This window comes from Lathamus discolor, chromosome 3 (genome assembly GCF_037157495.1).
Source record: "Lathamus discolor isolate bLatDis1 chromosome 3, bLatDis1.hap1, whole genome shotgun sequence".
NCBI classification, from domain to species: Eukaryota; Metazoa; Chordata; class Aves; order Psittaciformes; family Psittacidae; genus Lathamus; species Lathamus discolor.
The window spans coordinates 109,792,089-109,814,169 of record NC_088886.1 but is presented as its reverse complement, the minus strand read 5'-3'; the positions used below and the strand labels follow the sequence as shown (position 1 = coordinate 109,814,169).

Here is a 22,081-nt window from a genome sequence, read left to right as displayed (position 1 = left end):
GAACATGAGCCGGCTTCAGTGTGCGCTCGCAGCCCAGAAAGCCAACCGTATCCTGGGCTGCATCAAAAGGAGCGTGACCAGCAGGTCGAAGGAGGTGATCCTGCCCCTCTACTCTGCTCTTGTGAGACCTCACCTGGAGTATTGTGTGCACTTCTGGTTTCCTCAACATAAAAAGGACATGGAACTGTTGGAACAAGTCCAGAGGAGGGCCACGAGGATGATCAGGGGACTGGAGCACCTCCCGTATGAAGATAGGCTGAGAAAGTTGGGGCTGTTCAGCCTGGAGAAGAGAAGGCTGCGTGGAGACCTCATAGCAGCCTTCCAGTACCTGAAGGGGGCCTATAGGGATGCTGGTGAGGGACTCTTCGTCAGGGACTGTAGTGACAGGACAAGGGGTAACGGGTTCAAACTTAAACAGGGGAAGTTTAGATTGGATATAAGGAGGAAATTCTTTCCTGTTAGGGTGGTGAGACACTGGAATCAGTTGCCCAGGGAGGTTGTGAGTGCTCCATCCCTGGCAGTGTTCAAGGCCAGGTTGGATGAAGCCTTGTGTTGGATGGTTTAGTGTGAAGTGTCCCTGCCCATGGCAGGGGGGTTGGAACTAGATGATCTTGAGGTCCTTTCCAACCCTAACTATTCTATGATTCTATGCTTTTATGAAGGTGCTTGGTGACAGCCAGCATAGCTTCACTAAGGGGAAATCCTGCCTCACCAATTTGGTGGCCTTCTATGATGGGGCTACAGAACTGATGGACAGGGGTAGAGGAGTTGACGTCATCAACCTGGACTTGTGCAAAGCGTTCAACACTGTCCCACATGACATCCTTTTCTCTAGGACATGGAACTGCTGGAACAAGTCCAGAGGAGGGCCACGAGGATGATCAGGGGACTGGAGCACCTCCTGTATGAAGACAGGCTGAGAAAGTTGGGGCTGTTCAGCCTGGAGAAGAGAAGGCTGCGTGGAGACCTCATAGCAGCCTTCCAGTACCTGAAGGTTGCTGGTGAGGGACTCTTCTTTAGGGACTGGAGTGATAGAACAAGGAGTAATGGGTTAAGACTTAAACAGAGAAGTTTAGATTGGATATAAGGAGGAATTTCTTTACTGTAAGGGTGGTGAGGCGCTGGAATGGATTGCCCAAGGAAGCTGTGAATGCTCCATCCCTGGCAGTATTCAAGGCGAGGTTGGACAGAGACTTGGGTGACATGGTTTAGTGTGAGGTGTCCCTGCCAATGGCAGGGGGGTTGGAACTAGATGATCTTGGGGTCCTTTCCAACCCTAACTATTCTATGATTCTATAAATGCAGAATTGTGGTATATAGAGAAAATGATGTGTCTTCCTTTTTCAGATTGGTTATTCAATTTGTCGTTAGTACTAAAAGAAACAGACTTTTCAATTGTTGTATCCTGACTTTTATGTACATGCTTGGAGTTGTTTCATGTTATCATAGTGGCAGCATGTACTGGGTGTTGAGCCAAGAGCAAGAAACTGGTGCGAACCAATGATATAATGTCTATTACTGAATCAAATAATTGATGAAAACTTTCAACAAATCTATCTATCTTTTGTGTCTTTCTAGGAGGAACACATACAGGTGTGGTAAAGAAAACCTACCTTAAATGTGATGTCTAGTCTGCTGGGACTTGCGGGTATAGTTATTAGTTCTCTGAAATAATTCATTTATAAAGTAAACTGACTATTAAGAAGAAAGAAGAGAAACTTATTAATCCTACTCTTTTGCTGAGAAATAAGCTATATTAATATATGAGTGGGAACAAAACTGAGCTTGAGCAATACTCTTGACCCCATGTTGCATCTTCTCTTTTTTTAAGTGAATGCATATTTTTGTTTATTTAGTGCCTTTTGGCTGAGTGTTTTGTTCGGTTTGGGTTGGGTTTGTTTTTCCGTTTTTAATGTTGTGGCTGTGTTGTGGCATGCTGGTTCAACAAGTGTTTGGTGTGAAGATCTGCAGCTGAGCGGCTCCAACTGGGAGAGCGGGACAGTAGAGGGCGGCATTACTCCTTGTGTTTTGCGTTTTCTCTTGCTAAAAGAAATGAAAACTAAAAAGCAGGGGAAAAAAGAAAGAATGTGGAGAATGTTGTGCCTGCCAGAGCTGCAGGCCATGTAAGGGAACAGAGCTGGGCCAAACACCCACTGCGTAGGGAGGTGGCACACAGTTCTTCATGCTACGTCATGCACAAATCATGAGCTGAAAACAGTTGCTTTGCTGATAGTCGTGGCTTTTAAACAAAAACAAGAAAGGAAAACAGTGGGTTTAAACACCCAGCCAAACAAGCAAATTGAATTTTGTGTATCTGTAAAGGAGCAGGGGGATTTTTGAAGCGGGTTGTGAATTTGCACTTTTGTTCCAGGGAGCAGAAGTATAAAATACACATTGCCTTCCTGTCTGCTACAATGCAGGTTTTTATGCTGTGTACCAATATTGATTCTTCCTATTCTAACAGCATGAGGGCCTTTCACAGCACATCAGCTGCTTTGAAGATGAGTTTGCATGATATGAGCTTCGTACGAGATGAGCTTGGTGTATATGGATTGCATAAACAAGGGTATGAAGAAATTGCCCCCGTCTGGGCCAAGCTGCTCAAGCAAAAGCATAGATGATAAAGCTTCAGCAGAAACAGTTCTTGCAGAGAACTAGCCTATGAAAGGTCAATACCAACCTAGAAATTTTTCTTTCTAGAGCACAGAGATCCAAAGTGCATGTTGCACCCCTGCACCTTACCCAGTGGCTTAGCTGCTGATTTGAAGCAGAAATTGTGCAGAAAGGTGAGAATAAAAGTGCTGACCATTCCCTGATTCACCCAGCACAGCAGGGCAGTCAGTTGAAAGATGTTGGCAATGCTTAGGAAATCAGGCGAACACCAGCCTCTAATGCCCTGATAAGTAGAGCAATTGTTTCAAGCAAACACCGACAAAGAACAAACTGTGAGCATAAATATTTTTACACACTCAGAGTGCCCAAGTTGATGAACTTTCCCCAAGCATGAATATGAAATAGCTGTAGAAGTCAGTGGAGCATTGTAAAACCTTTGCGAAACCTGATGTGAAGCCCTGTTTGCAGATTGTGCTTGAATGATTCACGGATATTTCCTTCGTACCTTGATGAGCTGGGTCCTCTGTGGGGTGCAGTCGTTTATTCCGAGCCTTAAATCGTGATGGGGCTCAACTCTTGAGTACAAACCTTTTCTGGAAATGTTTTCTGCAAGGAAGTGTTTAGTGTTACTAGAATTGTGGACGTAAACACTTGTTGATACTTAAATGAAAGCTTGGCACTTCAGTGAAATATTTGTAGCTGCTCGGGACATGCAGATGTCAAAGACTTCGGAATAAATTCTAACACAGATCTGTTCCTAAAAAGGAAGACAGCTTTCAGTGCCACTTATTTAAGACTCACCAGAGTGTTTCCCAGGCATGTAAACCAAAGCGTAAAATCTATGGTTCATGCTTATTGTTATAAAACCCTGAAACATTTAAATAATGTTTTTAATAAGCAGGGGAATTAATTTGATTACACAAAGAGACAGTGCACTTCTCAATGCATTCATCATAAGATAATGGTAACTCACTGGTTACTTTTGTATCAGTGGTAGCGGAAAATGTTTTTATTTCTAATGAAATTTCAAATATATATGAATTGTGTTGAAGGTTGGGTAAATCACCCCAACAGGCCAAGGCAGTTATGATAGGTGAGTGGTACACTGCTGGCAAGTAGAGATAAGAAGCACTGCAGGGTCCAAAAGGGCGATGAGATAGGAGTACCTGGAACTGCACTCAGGGCTAGCAAGTGGTTTGTCACTGTTAAACCAGGTGGTGAAGTTAAGCATAGCATCGAGCAGTTTCAAAATCAGGCTGCAGAAATCAATGTCATCAATGCTGTTATCAATCAAAATAATTTGAGGGGAAAACAAGTCTTTCACTGTTTGTACCTTCCTGAGTACTTTGCTTTCTACCTCTTGCAACCAGAGAACCATGACTAAAATAATCAGCAAACTGCAGAAGGTGATTGAGATTGGAGAAAGGAAAAGAAGTAACTGCATAGTAACAGCTGATGAATTTAGCTGTGTTTGGGTTATGTTTTAAAAGTATACCATGAAGAATTGCAGGTTGGCTCAGAAGACAAACCTCACTTTTGGTCAATGCAAGTTTTTACCAGCATACTTCCAATACTGATGCAAGAATCACTACTCCAAATTGTGCCTCTAGAAGCTATTGTTGTTTGCTGGAGTCCCACACAAAGACAACTGAAGAAATGATCTAGCATGGAGAAGGTTAGTAGGAACAGACAAATTCAGAAACAATGGCAGAAAGCTGTGATTTCACCCCAGATGTCCTGACAGCCCGTTGAGTTCCTGATGGGCTGGACTGTGTAACACAGTAAGGTCAGATCTACATTCTGCCCATGTGTCTTTCCTAAGCAACACAATACAAAGGTGATACGCAGCATGTGTTAGGCAGCTGTAGGGTTTATTTTTGTGTCAATGGGTTTGTAAGGGTCTTATCTCTGAAAAGTGAGGTGTGGAGAACTTTTGGTATAAAATTGCGTGTTAGTCATTCAATGACTGAATGACATTGCCAAGCTCGGTTAGCAATAGGATGTTATCTCTGTCGTGTGGTCAGACAGGGATGGTTTCGGCCTCAGACAGTAACCCCACACCATTTGGTGCATGGGTTGAGTGATGGATGAGTTACCTGTCTCTCTCACACCTTCACTGCAACACTGAGATGTCACACAGCAGGAGGAGGAATGTATATTTAATAGTGAAGTTAAAAGGGTCACTGACCATGGGCTGTTTCAAGCGGTGAAACTCTAGTTGGTAAGTACAACGAAACTAGCCTGGCTATCCCAGCCAGCTCTGCAAAAATCAGATCCAACATGTGGGTCCCATCATTCTTCAAACTTTTCAGCTTCCCCCAGTGTCACAGAAATGTGTGTGAGAGCTAGAATGAATCTGTTTTTCCAACTATGTCAACTGAGTTGATGTTTTCTACAAACTTCACCTCCCTTATATCCTGTATCTCTTGACTACATCTGCTTCCTTACATTGAGTTTAATTGGTCCCTGAGTTCATTTGCTGATAGCTTAAGGCTGAAAGCAGAAGCAAACTGCATTTTCAGGGCTCTCCTTGTCTAAATGCTGCTTTTACTCTACATATTTGGTGCCCTGGGACTGCTGAGAAAAGCAGGGGTATAGTCAGGGTCTAATTGTAGTAACTGCAAAACAGCAGTAAGAATTTATGTTGGCAGTTTTCAGAACAAGTTGCTGCTTAACGTGAGCCTAAAGAGACTTCTTAAGGCAGCTGAATCATTTTGAAGCTGCTTCTGGCTTAATCCAGCCTATGGGAAGACATGTCTAAGCTCTGCCTGACATTGCTGGGCAGTCTAACCCTTTCTGGAAGGCTGTAAAATTCAACTAGTCACTTGAGCTGTGTATGGACAAGAGGGATCAGGATCAGGAACTGTGGTTCCCATGCCTGAAGATCTGCTGCTATTTGCAGCTCTTACCTGGGTGTACACAGAAAATGTGTTTGCTCTTTCCTGGAGGAAGCACAACACCAGAGATTTCATGTAGGCTGAGGATATGAGAAGATGCTACCAGGAAGCCTGTAGCATCCCCTTTTACTCCTTGCGTACTCATGAGCAGCTGAACTAGCACTGTGTGAGTGGATGCAGAGACCCACTGCTACCACATACTAACATCTTATGGGGTGAGCTGTTGAAAATCCAACATTCCATGCGATCACAGGAGAAAAAGCCTGGCTAAAGTGTGGCAGATGCTTTTCAGACGGCAAAGGGTCTGTAATTTCTGTAAACTACAGAAACTTCTGTATTCTAGGAATGTGAATCTTAAATCTGAATCTGGCACATGCATCTGCACACGGGGAGACCAGGGCTTGAAATCACCATATTACACGGATAATTCTGAGCTATTATGTACTCATAAAGACTCATTGTTTTGCCTTCCATGATGCAAACATTTCATTTTGTGTTACGTAAGCCCCTAATGTGATATAAAATGTTAGGCATGTTACCAATTGTAGTACAGCACACTGGTATTTTTTTCTTGTCTCTGCAGTGAGCATTTTTTGGTACTGTAAATATGTCCTCGGCTATTTATATTTTTTTTCCCCTCAGTGCACTCTCTCTAAATGATCCTCATCCTGGGAGGATTTCCTAAGGCGCAGACTGGAGTGACTGCATGCTCTTCACAAGACCTTCTCCACATTTCTTATTGATAATGGAAAGACTCTCCATGCTTCAGGAAAATCCTCAAGATAATCCAGTTAAGCACTCAGGAATCAATGGGGTTTAAAAGACAGCACTCACTGCAAGACTGCTCAACCCTAGATATTCCCATCCTTTCAGTGGGGAAGAACAAATAGGTTTCACCTCTCATTTTGGTCCAGAAAGGACCAAAATAAGGAAGAACATCCAATGTCATGAGAAATAGGGCTGAAGCACTTCCTAGATATTGCCAATTCCTGATCCTTGGTCTTGGCAGGGCTGCTTTGACACAGGAGTTCCAATATCATTCCCAGTCCTTGGGTGCTAAATTATTTTTCCAGCTGCACTGTACAAATCTGTAGGGCACCATGGCCCCAGAAGGAGCTCCCAGAGGCACTCTGTTTGGGACAAAAGGCAAAAAGAATGGCCAGATGTGCCCTAGGAAGGAACCAGGTGTGTTTGTGTATCAGTAGGTGGCACTTCTTCCGTTGCCTCAGGGACTGGCATGAATTTTGTGGATGGTGGAATAGCAGGTAGTATCCCACAGACGAGATGTGGTGACTCGCAGGGGTGAACTGCAACTCGAGTTGTTTATAACGTGCTTTTTGCAAGAGTTCAGCTCATGTATATGCTGCTTTCCTCTAGATCTTTCTGTATTTTTAGTCTTTCCTTCTTTACATATGACTATGCACATAGAGAACACATTTGGCTGTGCAAATGGCTGTGTGCCAGTGGTGGGTAAAGTCCCATAGGTCACATACCCTTCAAAATCTGCACAAAGCCCTGATAAGCAGAGAAATATGTTGCAAAATCCAAGCAGTTCAAGTTTCTATCCCAGGCTCATCTGCTCCTGTAGATATTTTGGGAAAGAAGTAGATTGGAATGGATTAGGCAGGGGCAAAAAAAAGTGCTATCTAGAAGAAGAAAATGTTTATGTATGTACTTGGTGATGAAACTCCAGCTTCTCTAACCATGCTGTCATGGTTGGCTGTAGTAAGGTGACATTTGCCTGTCAGTAATCCCACTTGCTACCTGAGCTTTGACTGGTGAGACCAGGGAAATGTTTGCAGAATAGAGAGCTTTCAAATATGTTTTTAGCTTGGAAGATGGTATTGAGTGGGTGCATTTGGTGACAGATGATCCTTGAAAGGTTTAGAAGCAAAAGATATTAAAACCTAGGAGCTGTGGCAGAGAGGAAATATTGTGAGTACATCAGAGCCTGTTCGAAAAGAAGGAACATCCTGGTTTGGTATGATTACCATCAGCAGCCACAGTGCACGTTTTGTGGGAGACAGAGGATCCTGTCTGCAGATGCTTCCTGCCTACTTGACATCCAGGCAGAGTATTACAGGGGCCAGGTCAGAAAAAAGTTTTAGAACTACTGTAGCCAAGAGCTCTCTTAAGAAACTGCAAGCAGCTTCGTCCCAACCTCCCAAAACCAAGCCAGTTGGTGCATTCCTGCCATTCTTCACCCTAAAGCTGCTTCTTTCCATTCGCTGGATCAAGAAGACAAAGCAGCTGCTCAGAGAGTCTGAGATGTTTTTATTGGAAACTCTAAGTTGAAAGGAATGAGATGAGAGGATTTACTTTTATCAGAGTGGGGCAGTAGCCTGGGGTCCAGGCTGGGATCCTAGTAGCAGCCGGTACTAGGAAATCCTTAGGTATGAACCACAGGGAGGAGATCTGCACTCGCCCAATGGTTGCTTTGGGAGAGCAGTGAACAGCCGAAAATAGGCAACTGCTGGCTGTCTTCCTGCGACAGAATTTGGCTTTCAGGTTGTGTAAGACCTTTGCGCTGCTTTGGCCTCATCCTTACATCAGGGAAGACCAGCCTTACACTTGATGGCTGCTGGTTACAGTCCCAAATCTGAAACTGAGCCATAAAAATCTCTCTTTAGACCTCATAGGTCTTACGAGAATCTTCTTCCCACCTGTAAATGAATATTTTCTTTAGATATTAGCTGGTAAATCCCTTGCCAGTTTTATTTCCCATAATTTCTCATGGTTTTCTCTGGATCCTTTCTTTTCTAGGTACTGTTGTCTCAGTGCCAGGCTGTGCACCTCTAATTAAAAACAAGTAATGTGAACTTTACTGCCTGTCATTGAGAAATTATGCACAAGTTCTGCTCCAGGGCTGTTACTTTTTTGAAGCATGGTGGGCTTCAGTCAGCTGTATCACTGTCTCCCTCATCCAGAGTTGGTATCACTGCTGCAGGGAGGAAAACAATAAAACTTAAAGCATGTTGGCCGAATGCTATTGAAGTATTTATGATTGATTTCTAGTTTGTAGGTAGCAGGATTGCATCTATTTAATGCCAGTTGTCTTTAAAATGGAAATGTTCAGAAGATATTTGGTACTTCTGTTCCTAGCAAGTTATGCAAGATTGAAATGGAGGGAATACACAGTAAAAAATGCTGTCTGAACTTAAAGTGCGTTGGCAACCTGTGAAAACAATCAGGAGACTTTGCTTTTGTGCCTGGCACATCTGTATCAAGGGACTGAAAACTGAAGCACTTTGCATAACCTGATTTTTTTTTTTTTTTTCACACGCATCTCAACAAACACAGGAAGTATCAAATGCCTTGGAAGAACCTGCAAAGCCTCATGCGTATGAACACAGGCCAGGTCCTTTCAAACAACAGTGTTGAGAAGGGAGCAGTTGTAATTCCTCATCCACAGTTTTGGGTTTTTTTTTAAATTCATTTTATAAAGACCAGCTGCAGGTTGAAAGCTGGAACTTTGGACTCAGCCAAGCACCAGCATGTAACAATTGAAAAACCCCAGCAACCCAACCAAAAAAGCTCAATCCTACAGACAAGGTCTCTGTCTGGATTTCTCTCATTTCCAGCTAGTGCCCGAATGCGTGATCTAGTCACGCTCCTAACAGCAGATACAAACACATAGGTACCACCCACCTCCAAAGAATGTATCCATGGCTGCATCCTACCTCTCTTATCTCCAAATCAAACTCCTAGAGAGGGAACTGAAGCAGCTGCTTCTGCTGCCCTGAAAACATCCAAGTGCCTGGCTGGGCTTTGGGGGAGAAGGGGGAGTTACCCCTGACTCCTCCGACTGTGCAAGCTTATCAGGAAACCCCCAAACGAGCTATTTCCTTGCCCACAGATCCCTCTTCCGCCCTTGAGGGCCAAGCCCAGGAGCTGCATTGTCACAGCGTACATCGCTGTCCCTTCTGCGCCTGGCAAATGCAGGCAAGACAAAGAAAAAAACAGAGCCATTTGGCACCGAGGGCTCAGCCGATGCAGCTCATTTATTTTATTTTGTTATTTTTCTGCTGCAGACCCATGGGCTGTATCACATAGGTAGAACTGGTGTGCAGTGGTTTGTTGGCTCGCAGAAAATCCTAGTGCATGAAGCGTCGCACTGGGAAAATCCTGTTGTGTTTGGTACGGCAGAAACTAGCTTATGCTTTCATGTGGGTATATGGGCTACACAGAAAGTCAGTCTGTTTCCCACATTTTCAGTTAGGGTGGGTTTAGTGCTCTAAGACCCATACGCCCTGCCTCCAGGCTTTTCCAGGGTAGGCATACTTGACCGATATTCACATCAAAATCTGGGTTTTTGGAGCCCAAAGCTTGCTGAGACTGAGGAGGAACCATGCCAGGCATTGGCTTGTGCTTTCACTCAGAGACGACCACACAAATTGGCTACTTAAGAAAAACAAAGTAAACTGGAGATAAGCCGACCAAGTTCTGTAGGTAAAAAGTAGCACCTTTGATTGGAGCAGAGGATGGGAAGGGAGAGAACCAGGGGACACCCCTAAAGCGGGACGGAGAGGGCAGGTTTGTGCAGCCATTTCCCAAGGTTTGGACCTGTCTGATGGCCTCTTCCTGCAGAAGGACGGGAGGGCAGGGCTCGGCACAGGCTCCCGGCGGCGGAGCTGTTCTCGGCCAGCCCCCTCCCGCATCCCCCGCCAGGCGACCCCGCGGGCCGGCGGCGAGGGGTTGTGGGCGGCGCGGGGGGGGCGGCGGGGCCGGGAAGGAGGGAGCGGGGAGTGCATGTGCATCCTCGCAGGCGCCCCTGCCTCTCTCCCCGCCGCCTTCCCTCCTTCCCTCCCCCTCCGTGAGTGTGTGTCTCCCGCTCCCTCTCCAGCCTAGCCTGACGCAGGCGGATCGAAATCGCCCCTAACAACCCGGCTCCGGAGCGCGGTGCCGGCGGAGGGGGTCCGGCTGCGGCGGGGCCCCGGCGGGCAGCGGGGCCGCGCCGGGCCGGGCCGGGCCGGAGGGGGCGGCGGAGGTGAAGTTGGCCCAAGTGCAGGGAGGCGGCGGGCGGCCCGGAGGGGAAAGTTGCCGGGAGAGGCGAAGGGCGAGCGAGGCGGCAGGACCATGGGCACTTTGCGGGATTTACAGTACGCGCTGCAGGAAAAGATCGAGGAGCTGCGGCAGCGGGATGCGCTCATCGACGAGCTGGAGCTGGAGTTAGATCAGAAGGACGAACTGATCCAGAAGCTGCAGAACGAGCTGGACAAGTACCGCTCTGTGATCCGGCCCGCCACCCAACAGGCGCAGCAGCAGAGCGCCGGCACCTTGCAGGGGGAACAGAGGACCAAGCGGCAGGCGATCTCGGCCGAGCCCACCGCCTTTGACATCCAGGATCTCAGCCACGTCACCCTCCCTTTCTACCCCAAGAGCCCACAGTAAGCAGGGGGGTTACCCGGGGTACCCATCACCCGCGGGGAGCGGAGCCCTCCGTTCTTCGCCTCGCCACCCGCCGCGCTCAGCTCCCCTCACTGCCTTCTCCCCTAGCCGCCTGCGGGGCAGCCGGCGGATACCCCGGTCCTCGCTGCCGCCGCCCGCCGGGAAGAGATGAGGGGGTGGGGGGAGGGAGGGAGGGAGGGGGAGGTGCAGAGCGCCGAAGCGCAGCCGCCCTGGATGCCGGTTGTCCCCGCACCCTTCGGGGTGGGAAAGTTGAGGGCTCTGGGCTTGGGGTGATGTGCTACAGGAGCGAACCCGAAGGTGCGGGGGGAACCGCGCTCTTGTCGGACTCGGCCACCCCCCCGTCCCGCCGGGGGAGGCACGGCGGCCAGTTTGGGCAGGGGCAGTCGGTGGTCGGGGTAGTTCCTGCTGCCGGCGTTCGAACCGGCGCGCATCGTGGTCTCGGGGGCTTTACCGCTGCTGGAGGGAGCGGGGGAACCCCGGAGGTCTCTCCCCTCCGGGAAAGAGCGGCGTCCTGCCGGCAGCGAGTCACAGCGGAGCGGGCAGGGAAACTTGGAACCCGGCGGGGTGCGCTGCCCGGGTCCCCAGTAGCCTTCCCACCGTCCTGTCTAGCGTGCCTTGTTCCGTGGGTGTCGGTGTTTTGGGGGGGGGAAAGGCAGGCAAGTGACAGGGGCTCGTTGCAACGTCCTGGTCCGGTGGAGCGTGTGCCGGCGGGGGAAAGTGTGTGTGTGGGGGGTGGTGGTGGAGAGAGGCGGCGGGAAGGGAAAGTTACGGGCAACCTGAGCTCACAGCACGCCTGGGAGATGCTCTGCCCTCGTTTCACACTTGCTGCAGATTAGGCAAATTATAGCGATTTAATAGAGAAAACGGAGACCTCGCAGGAGCGGGATCACACACTTCTCCCCTCCCTCCCCCCCGCGTATCCTTTTCTATCCAGTAAATCGCAATGTATTTGGTTCAGCGCTCCTTAAGGGGAGAAAAAAAAAGAAAGAGATTATCTGCCGCTAAAGCGCCAGGCTTCATGTGCAAGCACAGTGGAGGGCGGCCCAGCGTTCCCTTCCCCTGCCTGCCCTGCTGTGCCGTGCCGTGCCGTGCCGTGCCGTGCCCCCCGGCTGGCGGCAATCGGGGCCCGGCCTCCCCATCGCCGCTGCCAGTCGGTGGGCAAATCCACCTCCCCTTTGCAGCTGACATCTTCTTCGCTGAATTAAAAGGGAGCGGTGGGGTCGAGGAGGATGGCTGGAGGCATCCTAGTAGTTGGGGTTGTTCTTGTTTTGGGTGGGCTTTCGGGTGCAAGTCACCCCCAGCCACTTGTTAAGGCACATGGTAGACGGGGCACTCGGTGTCCCGATTCTGCGGCTCTTCAGTGAGGCCCCTCTGGAGCCCCATGGGGAACTTCACCAGTCCCACATGGGTCCGGGTGTACGCCCGGGCTGAGGCGGGGGTGGCGCGGGTGCTGCAGACGCGGTGGGGCAGCAGCGAGGGGTGATGCCCAGGTACTGCCCACTGGGGATGTCGGAGCAGGAGCTGTCTGCTTCCCCGGCTGGTTACGGGCTGGGGTCGAGCGGTACCGCTGGCCCGGCCCGGCCCTTCCCGTGTAGCTTCGGCTCTTCCCGCCGCCATGGCGGGGCACCGCCGTCTCCTGGCAACCGCCGCGCCGGGACGGCCCTGCCACCGCCTCGGGACCCTCGGGCGGGCGGGCGGCGGGTGCCCGCTCTCCTGCCTGCCCGCCCGGCCCCCAGTTCCTGCCGCCGTTCATCCACAGATGTTTTGCCCTTTTAAGGCGAACGGCCGCAGCTGCGAACTCAACAGGGCAGTGGGGAGACACGGGTGGTTAAAAACCCACCCCTTACCAAGCCCCAGAGCTAACGGAAACCACCGCAAGGCGTGCAGGCCAGGCTCTGTCGGGCCTTGCGAGGCACGGCTCACCCACGTACGGGCTGTGGGTCTGCGGCGCGGGCAGGAGAGCAGGTGTGTGAAAGCCATGGTGTCTCTTTTAAACATCTAAGGTTGGATGGGGCAGCCCAGAAGCATCATTTCTTTAGCTGAGGTGTAGCACAGAGTATCGCTACCAAAAATACTGTCAGGGACACACAGGTGTTTGCCCTTTGGTGCCCTCAAAGTGTGTGACTTGAGCTCCCCAGAGCTCAGGGAAGCACTTGAGGTTTCAGCGGAACAAGCGTGGAGCCTCTGATGTGTATGGTGAAACATGTGGGAAGCCTGACAAAACCTTGAAGTAACGTTTTCTAACTTGAACTTTAATGGCTCATTGCGTAAAATGCCCTGCTGTAGTCTCATGTGGGGTGTAACACAGCACCCCCCTGAGGGGGTATTTCATATTGATCATGGTTAATACTCCAATACTCTTTGCAGAGTATCAAGATCAGATCTTGATCAGTGAGGTGGAAAAGGTATTTGTTAATGGCTTCAGGAGTGCACGTTGCTTTGGGAAGCATTCGCGGTTCTGCTTCAGCCATCATGTTATGGTGACTAGAAGCTCACGGGTGGACACCTGCTGAGGTGATGCGATGTCCTCTGGAGATAGATGGTCATCTCAGGTGCTTGCCTAAATCTGTAACTGCACTGATAAGCAGTTGTAATTTGAGCATCTCGGTGGAAAGGAAGGGAGAAGAGAAGGCTGCGTGGAGACCTCATAGCAGCCTTCCTGTACCTGAAGGGGGCCTATAGGGATGCTGGGGAGGGACTCTTTGTCAGGGACTGTAGTGACAGGACAAGGGGTAACGGGTTAAAACTTAAACAGGGGAAGTTTAGATTGGATATAAGGAGGAAATTTTTTCCTGTTAGGGTGGTGAGACACTGGAATCCAGTGTCTCACAACCCAGGGAGGTTGTGAGTGCTCCATGCCTGGCGGTGTTCAAGGCCAGGTTGGATGAAGCCTTGTGTGGGATGGTTTAGTGTGAGGTGTCCCTGCCCGTGGCAGGGGGGTTGGAACTAGATGATCTTGAGGTCCTTTCCAAGCCTAACTATTCTATGATTCTATGATTCTACATAAATAAAGGAAAATGTGAGCTGTGTATTTTGCTTACCTCTAGTTCTCATGTTTAAAAGATAATCCACATGAACTGTTCTGTTAGTCGTGGATGTAGCTGGGAGACTGGGTGAGGAAGCACAAGTGGTCTAGTTTATTTGGGATCATTAATACACAAATTTTGATTTTTCTTACACTTTCCTACGTGTGGCTGCAAACATTGCTTACACAATGCTTGTGAGTGGTTGAGGGAGGGTCCTTGTCTTGATTAAATGAATGTGACACAATCTTGATGCCATTTTGATGTTCAAGATAATATTTGTGGGAAGGACCTGGAAGCAAACAGAAACTATCAAATATGCAAAGAAGGTTGACTTTTTTTTGCTGTGTTCAAGCCTCAGTGACTCTTGAGGTTATGGCATCCAACATTTCCAGCATTCTAACCAGAACAGGAGCACCAAGAGGATGCACAGGAAATCTTCAGTTGTTTGGTATCCTGTGTTTTTTTTGCAGTTAGGTGGTGCTAGGTCTGTCCTCCTGATCTGGTGGACCACCTAAAGTGGCTGGATATTGGTGGGATCAGTAGTAGTAGAAGTTTGTTAGAAATGAGGAGCAGTGATCATGATAGTCATTGTACAGTTGTGATACCTGTGGGTCTGACTCTGTGGGGAAGTGTCTATGGAAGCTGCGGTGATACCAGCTAGCAGATTCTGGGTTATAAAATGGTTAAACTCTGAATGGCTTTCTAACATGAAAGTAAATTTAATTGCCTCATATAGGAAAATACCATTAAATGTCCTGCAAGATCTTACCTTGCAAACAGCCCACACCTTTTAACATGTGTATAGTTTTAAAAATACCTGTTTCAGGGTATTAAAGAATTTTAGCTACTGTTGCAGGGTTGGGCTTATTTTGCCTCTCTCTCTCTTTTTTTTTTTTTTTAATGTGAAATGGGCTTTGTGGGTTCACATGGGGAATTAATAGCTAAAATCCATGGAGGGACACATCCTGCCATTTTCTTCCTAGTCACAAGACCAGTGAGAGAAGTCAGACTTTATCACTCTTCGTATTCAAGTAACTAGAAGCCAGTTGCCCCAGAATAAGTGGCTTTTTCTTTCTCTCCTCAAAGCAAATAACTTGCAAGAAGTAACTGGAATAAGTGAGCACAAATTGAAGAAAGCTGGGTGGTTTTCCATGGTAGAAAAATGCAGTGACAAATCCTTATCTCCTCTTCATCTTCTAAAATTGCTGCTCTATTTGTTTTTCCACACCTTTGACCTCTCACAGAGTATATCCTGGCTGCTAACAGCCTGTCAGCATGAAAAGAATACTGTGGGACCAGATTCGTACCAACTGTTGTTCCAGTTAAGATTTTACAGAGCTGCAAACTAAAGAGTAGCCTTTTTAACTAGGAAGCTGTAACTCTTGTTGCTTTGCTTTCGTTGTTTTGTACTTGCCATGGGAAAATACCCAGGACTTAAATTTTAAAAGGCTGTTTCATTTGGTGATTGGCAACAGCTGTATGCTTTTTCTGAAGACTATGTAATCAGCATATTCTGTTTTCCAGAAGGGTAAAAGAAAAAAATGTAGAAGCAGAATGTAAAACAAAGCGAGAGCTTGTGAGCCTTAGGAAACGTATAGGGCCTGATCTTCTCTTGTCAGAGGTTGTGTACGCCTTGTCATTAACTGAGATAAGGGCAAAATGCTGTGTCATTTGTAGAAAATATTGAGTAAGATGAAGAATGACTTGTTTTTGTGAGTTAACAGACTTAGGATGAATTGAATGTAAAGCTGGGGAATCTGCCAAAATCCCAGAGATTTGGTTTCGGGGGGAGGAGCTGCCTAGGAGTTGTATTTAGGAGTTCTGTTTAAAAGAATTCAAAAACCCCAACAAACACTTGGTTGTGCAGCCTTAGGGAAAGTACAACATGCATAGAAGAGATTTAACAAAATCCTTTCAATGGCCAAATTGGTTCTTTGAAGGCAAATGTGCATGTCTTCTGTGGACTAAGGACATATTTTTAAGTAATTGTAATAGTAATAAAATCCCCAGAAATATTTGAAAAGCATTTCATATTTAGAGTGTCTGCATAAAATTATCTGCTGGTATCTATAAGTGGTATGAATGCTGTAGTACCCAGGATCCATTCATTAATTAAAACTCTCAAACTATAGTTCTAAAAAACCCCAAACAACCAAAAAACCAACCTCTTTCTTAAACCCCATGCTTTCCTCTTTCTGAAATACTTTGGAGGATGCTTGCAACATAATTTAACCACTAGAAACAGTTGGTCGAGGTGATTGAGGGACCTGTGATCAGGAACTGAGACACGCCTGCAGTGATTGCTTCCTGCGGTGTGGGACAGGAGCTGTGAAATCAGATGAAGGATGGTGGCCTCTTTAATCCTGTTACTTTCTGGTTTTGGTGTTGTACTGCAGAAAACATAATACGAAAAGCAGTCAGCAGCAATGGATGTAGTTGTGAAACCTTTATTTTTTTTTTCAGTATCAAGATGTAATTTGGTATGATGTGTCCAGTGACCAATTAAAATGTATTTATCATTTGTTTGAGAGTAATTAACTACTGTGGTTGCTTTTATGTGCTATGAGATAAAGCTTTGATCCATCTGAATGTAGTTTAACATTGTTCTGAGAAAGAATTTGTGTGCCTGGAAAAATCTGCTAATGCTTGATTAAATGCTGACATCTATTAATGTCAGTGTTTTTTTTTTTCCAGTATGCAGGATCTAGGGGGTTTTGGGTTAGGACTTTTGGGTTAGGACTTTACTGGTATGTGTTGAGTGGTGATGGGACATGCCTACCAATATGAGATGTGGCCAAGAGCATCGCCTTGGGGAACAATCTCCCTTAGGCCCTTGCTGAATAGCTTTCCACTCATCTTGGAGGCTGTCAAGGGGACAGATTGACTTTTCTCCTGCCTTTCTAGCAGTGTGATGCTATAAAACCCTATTGTGGTTTTCGTGTTTGGCTTCAGATGCCTGATTTGCATGGACAAGCTCTTGAGTGCTGTGAAGGACAGCCTGCTCCTGTAGCAAGTGCTGTTGAATCTATGTATGTGGGACTTGTTGCTTAGCTGTCAGCCCAGTCCTGAACTTATCTTGAAGGCTGGGCAAGGCAGCTTGGCAGAGTTGCCTTGGTGAGCCGTCTCTTCTTTTGACTCCCCAAATACCCAACTTGCTCTGCTTCTGTTCGCACAGCAGGGCTGAGAGCAGAGCCTCCTTGTGCTGTACGGGGATGAGGTTTTATTGTGAAGAATGGTACGCTTCCTGACAGAAGTTTTAACATGCAGTGTTTCAAGCATAGTGGTGAATGCAAGTCAGTCAAATGTTATTTAATACTGTTTTGACAGGTCTGGCTAGGCAGTGGAGGTGGTGCTGGATGGGGCTTTCCTCTATGCAAGAGGCACACGTGTGACTCACACCTCGGAGTCAGTGCTGCTTACTGCCTTGTGAAGTGGCAAGCGTGAGACTGCTGATAGCTTAGTTTTTTGTATAATTCAGCCTTCAGAGGTTTCGGTTACTAGTTGTGGTAAGGAATAACTATATAGTATTTAGTTATTATGCAGAAGGCTTTTCTCTACTGGCATGTAGTGTTTTGGGTCATCTGTGAAGTATGCTTGTTTAATCAGGTAATGTTTATGCTGAATGTAACTCAAAGGACCAGAGGCATTTTATTCAAAGGAAGGTAAAAAAACAATTCAGTGGACAAAGCTGTTAAAGCCACATATTTGTTTTATCATTTTCTGTCTGATTCTTACTTTGATGAGTGATGGCAAGATTAAACTTTGTTGCAATTTCAGTTATTTTTAGTTCTGCTCAGTAGCAATAAGCAACACATACTTCTGATTTTTTTTGCTGCTTTTTGATATTTGTTTTAGCAGAATAGCATAAATACACTATGTTTTAAAGCAAACTAGTTCTGTTCAGAAACAATATTGAAGTCTTTGTGGTGGTTATATGCAAAACAAAGCTATTCAGCAAGTACAGTAGTTTTAAATGAGCTAGTACCACATAAATGAAGGCTGTTGTTAACATAGAAACTTTTTTTTATTGTAATACATCTCCATAAATTAATTTTCTACATAGTTAACCTTTTGCCCTCTTATCTGTATTATTGAGTGAATGCTGTAGGTAGATAGTTTTTAAGTACGTCAGCAGAAAATGAAGTCCCAGATCACGGACACAGATGCCTTCACTCCAGACTTTCTGTGAAAATAGTTCTGAGCTGTAGCATCCTGTGTTCCTAAACACAATATGTGTCTTACTTGTCTGAAATGAATAACCCCCCATGGCACCAGATCAGAGTGCCCATACTGAGCAAAAATGTACGTAGTAGCACAAAATTCAGGCTAGCCAGCTGTGTGCAGCATACAGACTCACTGGGAAGGCAAGTGAACTCCATGACTTTACTAAATGTTGTCTTACTGAATGCCAGGTGCAAAACATGAGCCAAGAGGAAAAAATTACCCCTTCAGAGAGTTAAACCCCCCACATTGTCTTGATATGTACCTCTTTATTTGGTTATCATCCTGCTTGGCACAGATATTGCGGGATGCTAAGATTTCAGAAGTCATTGAGTATGAACCTTACCTTGAGGGAAGTGGTACTGGAAGGCTGTACTTTTTGAACCGGTGATGGTGGCTTAAATGCCACTTACTTTCATAAATGTCTGTGCTGCTGGTATTTCTTCTCTTTCTCATGATGCCATAATACTTGCATTTATAGTAGGCTAAAGGATAAATACTTGTATAAATGTTTTCCATCTGCTGTTTTGCCATTTCGAGGGGGTACATACAGGCAGAGGAGTCCCTGACATTCATGGTTAGTGTTTTAGTTTTGAACTGCTGACAGAACAGGGAAAGCTAAAAGTATTCCTACATTGAACTCTAAACCAACACAAATAATTCCTTTATTTTTCTCTCAACATCTACAGAGAGTGGTTTGGTTACAAGTTTGCACGTTGCTTGGATACATACAGACACCCTGAATGTCTGAAATTTCATTAAGGTCTTTTAGAAACAATGGTAAAGCACCTACCTGGAAGTGTTTGTGTCATGGATGTAGCCACAGTGTATTTGTGAAACAGCCAGGACTTGCATTTTGCAATGCTCCTGCAGTCACTGGTTTCCTTGGAAACTAGTGCCTGAGCATGTATAGCCAAACTTGAACACGGGTGCCTGGTTTCAAAGTAGAAAATGGGCTCACAGACTTTAAAAAGTAGGATTGGCATATTTGGACTGTACTTCATGCTTGTTTAGGAGCTTGTTAGGGGCTTGTTAGGAACAATCTTGAACTAGGATATCACTGAAAAAAATCCCATCATCATACTGCAATGCCTTTGCTCCCCGAAGCTGTGTTTCTTTCTCCAAAATGCCTTTTTTTTTTTTTTCCTTAAATTTGGTTTGTGAGCATATTTATTGGAGGTGTATCCTGTTAAACACACAAACCCTGTCAGGAAAGCTGTGAACTGGCTCTGCAATGTGGGCTTGAAGTGGATAAGAAAACTACCCATCCAGGCCAGCTTATTTTGTTCACTTATTTAATATTGTGTGATCATGTGTGATCATGGGTGATTTGAACAAATAGTAGAAATCATAATGTAGCTGGCTGGGTTGACCAAAAGTGAAACTGGAGTCTTGTAGATATACGTATACTTTGTGTTAAATGTGATATCCTAGGTTCAAGAGAAATACAAACAGTGATAATTGTGTATGTGCATGTATGTATTTATTCACATGTGTGGGAGAGTTGCATTAATACAAATACACTATGAGATGGACTTTTATTAGGATAGAAAACAATCACAGTTTCATACTGGTGGAGGATATGGATTTTTTCCCAATATCAGATAGGAATGTCAAAATGCTGCTGGCTTCTGTGGCTTCACAGCCACAGAGTATCATTCAGATTCAGGAGTGAAGGAGTAAATAACTGGTGACATGGATGTGATGAAAATCTAAAGTTAGTGCTCCCTGCCCCCAGTGTAAGTGGGTCCCTGGGATCTGTCAGTGCTTGTTACTATTTAAACTGCCTATTTGATGTCAGTTGATCCACTGGCTGAGAGGAATTCATTAGTGCTCTTGTAGTCTACAGGCTAAATGAGGAAAATAACTTTCTTGGTGGGTTACATTTCTGATGAATAGAAGAAATCAATTTCTATATGAATCAGGCAACAGCATGGCCAAGGCAATAGCCAAGCACTTAACAAAGGGGTAAATAAAACAAATGTGATGCAAATAATGCCATTCAGCTATACATTTATGCTTGTTGGAAACAATAGCTATCTTAGTAGCTATAGAGATGCTTTGAAAATCATGACTCTTAAAAACCCTAGAAGTTCCTTTAGGTAAAATGGGAGATCAGGCATCTGCCTTTCTGAGTTGGAAATACATACGCAATGGAGTTAGCATCCATGTCTTTGCCTTGAAGTTTCACTATTGCTTAAATTATTGAAAGTCTTATAAGAGGTTACATGTGATGTTTAACAGTGGCTAAACTTGGTCACATAGAGGAGATACACATCTTTTAGCAGCTGCTGTCTTTTGTAGTTTGATACATATATTTAATAGACAAAACAGATAAATGACTTTGATACCTGATAAATTACATGTGGTCTTCAGCAGGGCTGTTCAACATAGCTGTCACCAAGACCACAGCTGCAACTGTTGCAGCTCACTTCTGTCTTTGGCTAGGCAGCTGGCTTCCCTGTGTTGGAGGATGCAGAAAGAGGTGTGGAGTGAATGGCAGCAAGACTCAGGGAAGAGGCTGGAAGAAGCAAATGAGGCACTAGGGTTTCTTTTCTCTCCCTGCTTTTAAGAAGTGAGGGAGGAAAAACTGAGCATTTAAGCATTGTGGAAGAGGGGGCTGTGGAAGGGGCAAAAGAAATTATACTTCCTTTCCAGTTTTCTGCAGTTACCTGAAGCTGGATATGAATCTGCAGGGTGAGATTGTACAATCTGAGATTATAGTGATTTGCAGTTTCTGTGGACTGAATTCCTTTGCATCTGTTCCCTTCACCTCTGCTTCCAGGTTCCCACTGGGATCCCTGCATGTCTTCTCTGTCCTGTTTGTGGCATGTGCTCTGGCATTATGTTCCCAGAGGCCTCTGCCTTCATGCTGCTGTCATTCTGCCCACCATGGCTGGGCAGACTGCTCTTCCCAGGAAAGGCCTGACTGTCTTCTTCCTTCTCTTCTGAGCCCTCAGTTACTTCCCTGGGTGTCTTGTTCCTGCTCCTTCTTCTTCAGCCCAAGATTTTTTTTTTCTCATCCTATGGATGCTTGATCTTCTTTTCCCTCTCAACCCCAAAGCTCTTCCTTCTGCAAAGCTGTCAGATCCGATAGAGTCTAGACTTCACATCTCCCTAAAAACCTGCCTTGTTTCCTCTATGCATCAGGAGGCAGAAAGCCTCCAGTGGCTGTAGCACAAGATACTGCAGGAGGCTTGATTTTTGTGACACTCCAGTTTTTCTAGTGTGCCAGTTTGTACAAAATCAGTTGATTCAGAACTGATCAGATGTGACTTCCTGTGGGCCTGTTGTTATGGGCAAACAGTAATTTCTGCTTCTCATGCTGCCCTAACAGCAAGTAGGCTGGGGGTGCACAAGGACTTCAGAGGGGACCCAACCAGGACAGCTGACCCCAACTGAGATTCCATGTATTATGATGTTATGCTTGTCCTGGGTTCAGCAGTAGCAGTCATTTTTCTCCTTCTTAGTAGCTGGTGCAGTGCTGTGGTTTTGATTTTCGGCCTGGGAACAGCGCTGATAACACTGATGTTTTTAGTTACTGCTCAGATATTTAGTCTGACCAAGGACCTTCTGATCCTCATGCTCTGCCAGGGAGGAGGGGAAGCCAGGAGGAAGCAGAGACAGGACACCTGACCCAAACTAGCCAAAGAGGTATTCCATACCACAGCACGTCATGCGCAGGATGTAACGGAGAGTTACCTGGAAGGGCACTCACTGCTTGGTTGGGCTGGTTTTCGATGGGTGGTATCGTATTCTCTTCCCTTGTTATTTCCCTTATCATTATTATTATTAGTGGTAGCAGTAGTGGTTTGTGTTATACCTTAGTTACTGGGCTGTCCTTATCTCAACCTGTGGGAGTTACATTCTTTCCATTCTCCTCCCCGTCCCTCTGGGAGTTGGGGGGGTGTGGGG

The 22,081-nt window shown here is 46.1% G+C and overlaps 1 protein-coding gene across 3 annotated transcripts in view; it reads left to right on the top strand.

Moving 5' to 3' along the window:
- Positions 1 to 22,081, top strand: part of PRKG1 (protein kinase cGMP-dependent 1) — a 490,458-nt gene that overhangs the window by 23,278 nt on the left and 445,099 nt on the right. Inside the window, exon 1 of one of the 3 annotated variants that reach the window (XM_065671107.1) lies at positions 10,447 to 10,897. The exons of 1 other annotated variant lie outside the window; for it this stretch is intronic. In XM_065671107.1, the coding sequence (XP_065527179.1) occupies positions 10,587 to 10,897 (311 nt within the window). In that variant the 5' untranslated portion in view covers positions 10,447 to 10,586. Of the gene's footprint in view, positions 1 to 10,446; positions 10,898 to 12,794; positions 12,885 to 22,081 lie in introns of those variants that run through there. One more of the 3 variants, XM_065671109.1, reaches the window with a different exon arrangement.